General features: G+C 45.4%; 1 protein-coding gene across 1 annotated transcript in view; it reads right to left on the bottom strand.

The window, feature by feature from the left end:
• DNAAF1 (dynein axonemal assembly factor 1) overlaps nucleotides 1-3,127 on the bottom strand; it is a 20,732-nt gene extending 17,605 nt beyond the window's left edge. Inside the window, exon 1 of the mRNA XM_055078996.1 lies at nucleotides 3,008-3,127. Within this exon, the coding sequence (XP_054934971.1) occupies nucleotides 3,008-3,114 (107 nt within the window). The 5' untranslated portion in view covers nucleotides 3,115-3,127. The remainder of the gene's footprint in view (nucleotides 1-3,007) is intronic.
• Nucleotides 3,128-4,569: the final 1,442 nt, after the last annotated feature.

Raw genomic sequence — 4,569 nt, 5'->3', positions numbered from 1 at the left:
TGGGCATATACCCAGAGAAAACCATAATTCAAAAAGACACATGCACCCCAATATTCATTGCAGCGCTATTTACAACAGCCAGGTCATGGAAGCAACCTAAATGCCCATCGACAGACGAATGGATAAAGAAGATGTGGTACATATATACAATGGAATATTATTCAGCCATAAAAGTGAACGAAATTGGGTCATTTGTAGAGACGTGGATGGACCTAGAGACTGTCATAGAGTGAAGTCAGTCAGAAAGAGAAAAACAAATATCGTGTATTAATGCATATATGTGGAATCTAGAAAAACGGTACAGATGAACCGGTTTGCAAGGCAGAAATAGAGACACAGATGTAGAGAACAAACGTATGGACACCAAGGGGGGAAAGCGGTGGGGGGCGGTGGTAGGATGAATTGGGAGATTGGGATTGACATATACACACTAATATGTATAAAATGGATAACTAATCAGAGCCTGCTGCATGAAAAAAACATTAAAAAAATGTGGGCTTTCCAAATGGAATATTATTTCACAGCATTATTTTGGAAGTATTTACTGACACAGGCTGCAATGTGGGTGACCCTTAAAAATATGCTCAGTGAAAGGAGCCATTCACAAAAGACCACATATCGTATGATTCCAGTTATAGGAAATGCCCAGAATAGGCAACTCCAGAGAGATAGAAAGTAGATTTGTGGTTGCCAGGGGCTGGCAGAGGGGGGTTGGGGAGTGACTGCTAATACGTAAGGGTTACTTTCTGGGGTGATAAAAATATTCTAGAATTGATTGTGTGGTGTGGTTGGACAACTCTGTGAACATACTAAAAAACCACCGAACTGTACACTTGAAATGGGTGAACTGTTCTAGTGGCTGGGGATACAGCAGGTAACATAAGAGATGACATCGCTTGCTCTGTTAGAGCTGCCCTTTTATGGGGAAACAAGTATGTCACAGGTGGATGTGTCTTGAGAAATCAGGCTGAAGAGACAGCAGGTGGAAGTGGCAAAGGTGCTACTTAGATAGGAGGTCAGTCATGGAGATCTTCAGAAGATGACAGGTGAGCAGACACCTGCAAACACCTGTGAAGAGCATCCCAGGTGGAGAGAACGTCAAGGGCCCAGTGTGGCCCAGTGTGGAACAGCTACAGAGTGCTGGAATGAGGCTTCAAACCCAGGTGAACCCAACTCCTGAAGAGAAGTCATGCTGCACCGTCCAGGGCGGGGGTCTCCCTGCTGAGGGCCCAGCTCAGGTCCCTGTTTATACTTTCCTGCCGGTCGGCACTGCCGCAGCGTGGAGATTGACAATCCTCCGGGACAGCCGCTCCCCCTGGTTCCCTCCTCCTACCAGCTGGTACCTGCTTACGTCCCACGTGATACTAACAGATACTCACAAGGACCCTGCGATCGGTATTGTCCCCACTTTCCGGATGAGGAACCTGAAGCTGGGGAGGGTGGCGCTCAGCCACGGGCACAGGACCCGCAGCTGCAGAGCTGGGCTTGGAGGTCTGCCCGCAGGCCCTGCCCGCCCGCCGTCGCCCTGAACACCCAGGGCTCGGTGCTGGGGAAACGGATGCATCTCGGCCTGACTGCCCAGAAGCAGGGATCCTGGTTCTCTTACCTGGTCCAAGTGAAGGCTCCCCCTTCCGATTGAAATCTGTGTTAGTCTGACTAAAATATGTGAGTTCAAAAACGTACTACCAGTTACGTTTCTCTTTTTTTCTTTTTGTTCCCTACGTTTAAGTGTTGGAAAATTCAGATTTGCACTTCCCTTCAGGCCATCCCAGTTACTGAAGTTTTATTCTAAGCTGGAATGAATGAATAGTGGCCTCAATCAAAAGGTAAATTAAGGGAATTTCCCGGAAATCCAGTGGTTAGGACTCGGTGCTTTCACTGCCGAGGGCGAGGGTTTGATCTCTGGTAGGGGAACTAAGATCCCGCAAGCCACAAGGCGCGGCCAAAAAGAAAAAAAAGGTAAATTAAAAACCCAGATAAAAGCAGTGATGATACACATGGCAGTCCCAGGTTCAATATTCTTGATATGCAAAGAGCTCTTATGAATCAGTAAGAAAAAGCATCCCCCCAAAAGGAAACTGGGAAGAAGTCATGAATGCAATACTCATAGAGAAGGAAACATAAATGCCCGACAAAGGTAGTAAAAATGACCAACTTCATCAGTTACCCCAAAATGCAAATTTAAAACGAGGTACTGGGACTCCCCTGGTGGCGCAGTGGTTAAGAATCTGCCTGCCAATGCAGGGGACATGGGTTCGAGCCCTGGTCCGGGAAGATCCCACGTGCTGCGGAGCAAACTAAGCCCGTGTGCCAGAACTACTGAGCCCGCGCTCTAGAGCCCGCGAGCCACAACTACTGAAGCCCTTGTGCCCTAGAGCCCGTGCTCTGCAACAAGAGAAGACACTGCAGTGAGAAGCCCACACACCGCAATGAAGGGTAGCCCCTGCTCACCGCAACTAGAGAAAGCCCGCGCGCAGCAACAAAGACCCAATGCAGCCAAAAAAATAATAAATGAATGAATAATAAATAAATAAATAAATAAATAAAACGAGGTACCACCTTCACTCGTCAATTGGCCTAGCAAAGGTTTTGTTTTGTTTTGTTTTGTTTTTACATGGCTGTGTCTGGGGAAGTTATAAGTTGACACAAACATTCTAGAAAACAATTAGAAAATATTTAAAAACACCTTTTAAAAGTCTCAAACCACAGGCTTTATCTTTAATTCAATAATACAACTCAGGGTTCCATCCTAAGGAAATAACCGGCCATGAGATCAGACTTATATAGAAGGATAATTATCAAAGGATTATGAAAAAATCTATGAATAAGTGCTCAAAAACAGGGCATTTCCTATTATTAACAGTCATGTAAGCCATTAAACCTATTTCACTGGAATATTTAATGCTGTGTGGAAATGCTCAAAAATCAGAAATTTTTAAAAGTTTAATATTGAGCATGCTCAACTATTACCTATTAAGTATGCTCAAAAGGCTTTTCGTTTCCTTACCTGTCCTTTGGAAAAACTGGTCTATCATCCAGGTATGTTAAATGTTTTAGTCGAACCGTGACTGTCCTTCGATAATTAGGGATGTTCCTAATCACTGGGTTTCCCATCAAATTCAGTACACGCTGGAAGCACAGGCAGAACCACATTAATCACTGAAAAATGGATGCGATTAAAACATTTAATATGTGCAGTGCTCTGAAAACAAACAGGGAGTGTTGACATCAAATCATGAAGACGGTATCAGAGAAGGCAGAGGCTTTCGTTGTTTCTGTGCCATCAGAACTGTCCCGAGAATTGGGCAGCCCTTTCTTCTATTACACGTGAACTTCAGATCCTAAATCTCATTGTCCTTCCAGAACAATACTGGAAAACACTTCCTGAGGCCTTTACCCAAGGGCAGTGATTGCATTAGTTTTGCTGGCCCAATCTCTTTTACTGAAATTAATCTCCAATTGATCATTTTCTGTCCTTCCCAGCCAGGACCCATTTTAAGAAAATGTACACAGCAGCTGGACAGATAAGAAGTGCTGACTGAGGGGACAGGATGCAAAGTGCCTGCTTATCTACTGCCAGGCTTATAGGTCTCCTGGATGTCAAGTCGGGACCAGGAAAGGGAAAGCGACACAGCAGTGCCAGTATGCCGTCCCCCACCCCGCCCTTTAAATACTGTCACCTCCCCTCCTGCCGATGAAACTCAAGAAGGTGAATGGTCAAGGTGACACGTGGGTGAAACATTTAACATCGGTTTGCCTGAATTGGTGAAACGGTTTTCATACCTAAAGTGATTTTTCTTGTTCAGGAAAATAAATATACTGGTTCAAGTGACCTGTTATGTGGGGCTGAGTGGGGGAGCAATGTGCCCCAGGGGCAGGGACTAAAGGGCTCCGTGTGTACGGAAAATGTAAAAGCCATCACAAAACAACCACGAGGCAGACTGTTCTTGTTATGGGTTGAATTGCGTCCCCCCAGCAAACTCATATGCTGAAGTCCTAACCCCCAGCGCCTCAGAATGTGACTGTATTTGGAGACAGGGTCTTTGAAGAGGGTCTGTGATTAAGATTAAATGAGGTCATTAGGGTGGGGAATGATCCAATAGGTCCTTGTAAGAAAAGGAGATTAGGACACAGAGACACACACTGAGAAGGCCATATGAGGACCCAGGGAGAAGATGGCTGTCTACATGCCAAGGAGAGAGGCCTCAGGAGAAACCAACCCTGCTGACACCTTGATCTCAGACTTCTAGCCTCCAGAATCATGAGAAAATAAATTTCTGTTGTTTAAGCCACTCAGTCTGGTACTTTGTTATGGCAGCCAGGCCAAAAAAAGGTATTATAATACAGCTTTATATTATCACCATATACTGGTGATAATATAAATTCTAAATTAGTCTTTGGTGACAGTCTGCTCTAAGATTGTTCTTTTTTTTTTTTTTTTTTTTTTGCGGTACGCAGGCCTCTCACTGTTGTGGCCTCTCCCGTTGCGGAGCACAGGCTCCAGACGCGCAGGCTCAGAGGCCATGGCTCACGGGCCCAGCCCCTCCGCGGCATGTGGGATCTTCCCGG

The sequence above is a fragment of the Physeter macrocephalus genome, chromosome 17, assembly GCF_002837175.3.
Source record: "Physeter macrocephalus isolate SW-GA chromosome 17, ASM283717v5, whole genome shotgun sequence".
NCBI lineage: Eukaryota > Metazoa > Chordata > Mammalia > Artiodactyla > Physeteridae > Physeter > Physeter macrocephalus.
This window is presented reverse-complemented; position numbering and strand designations above follow the sequence as displayed.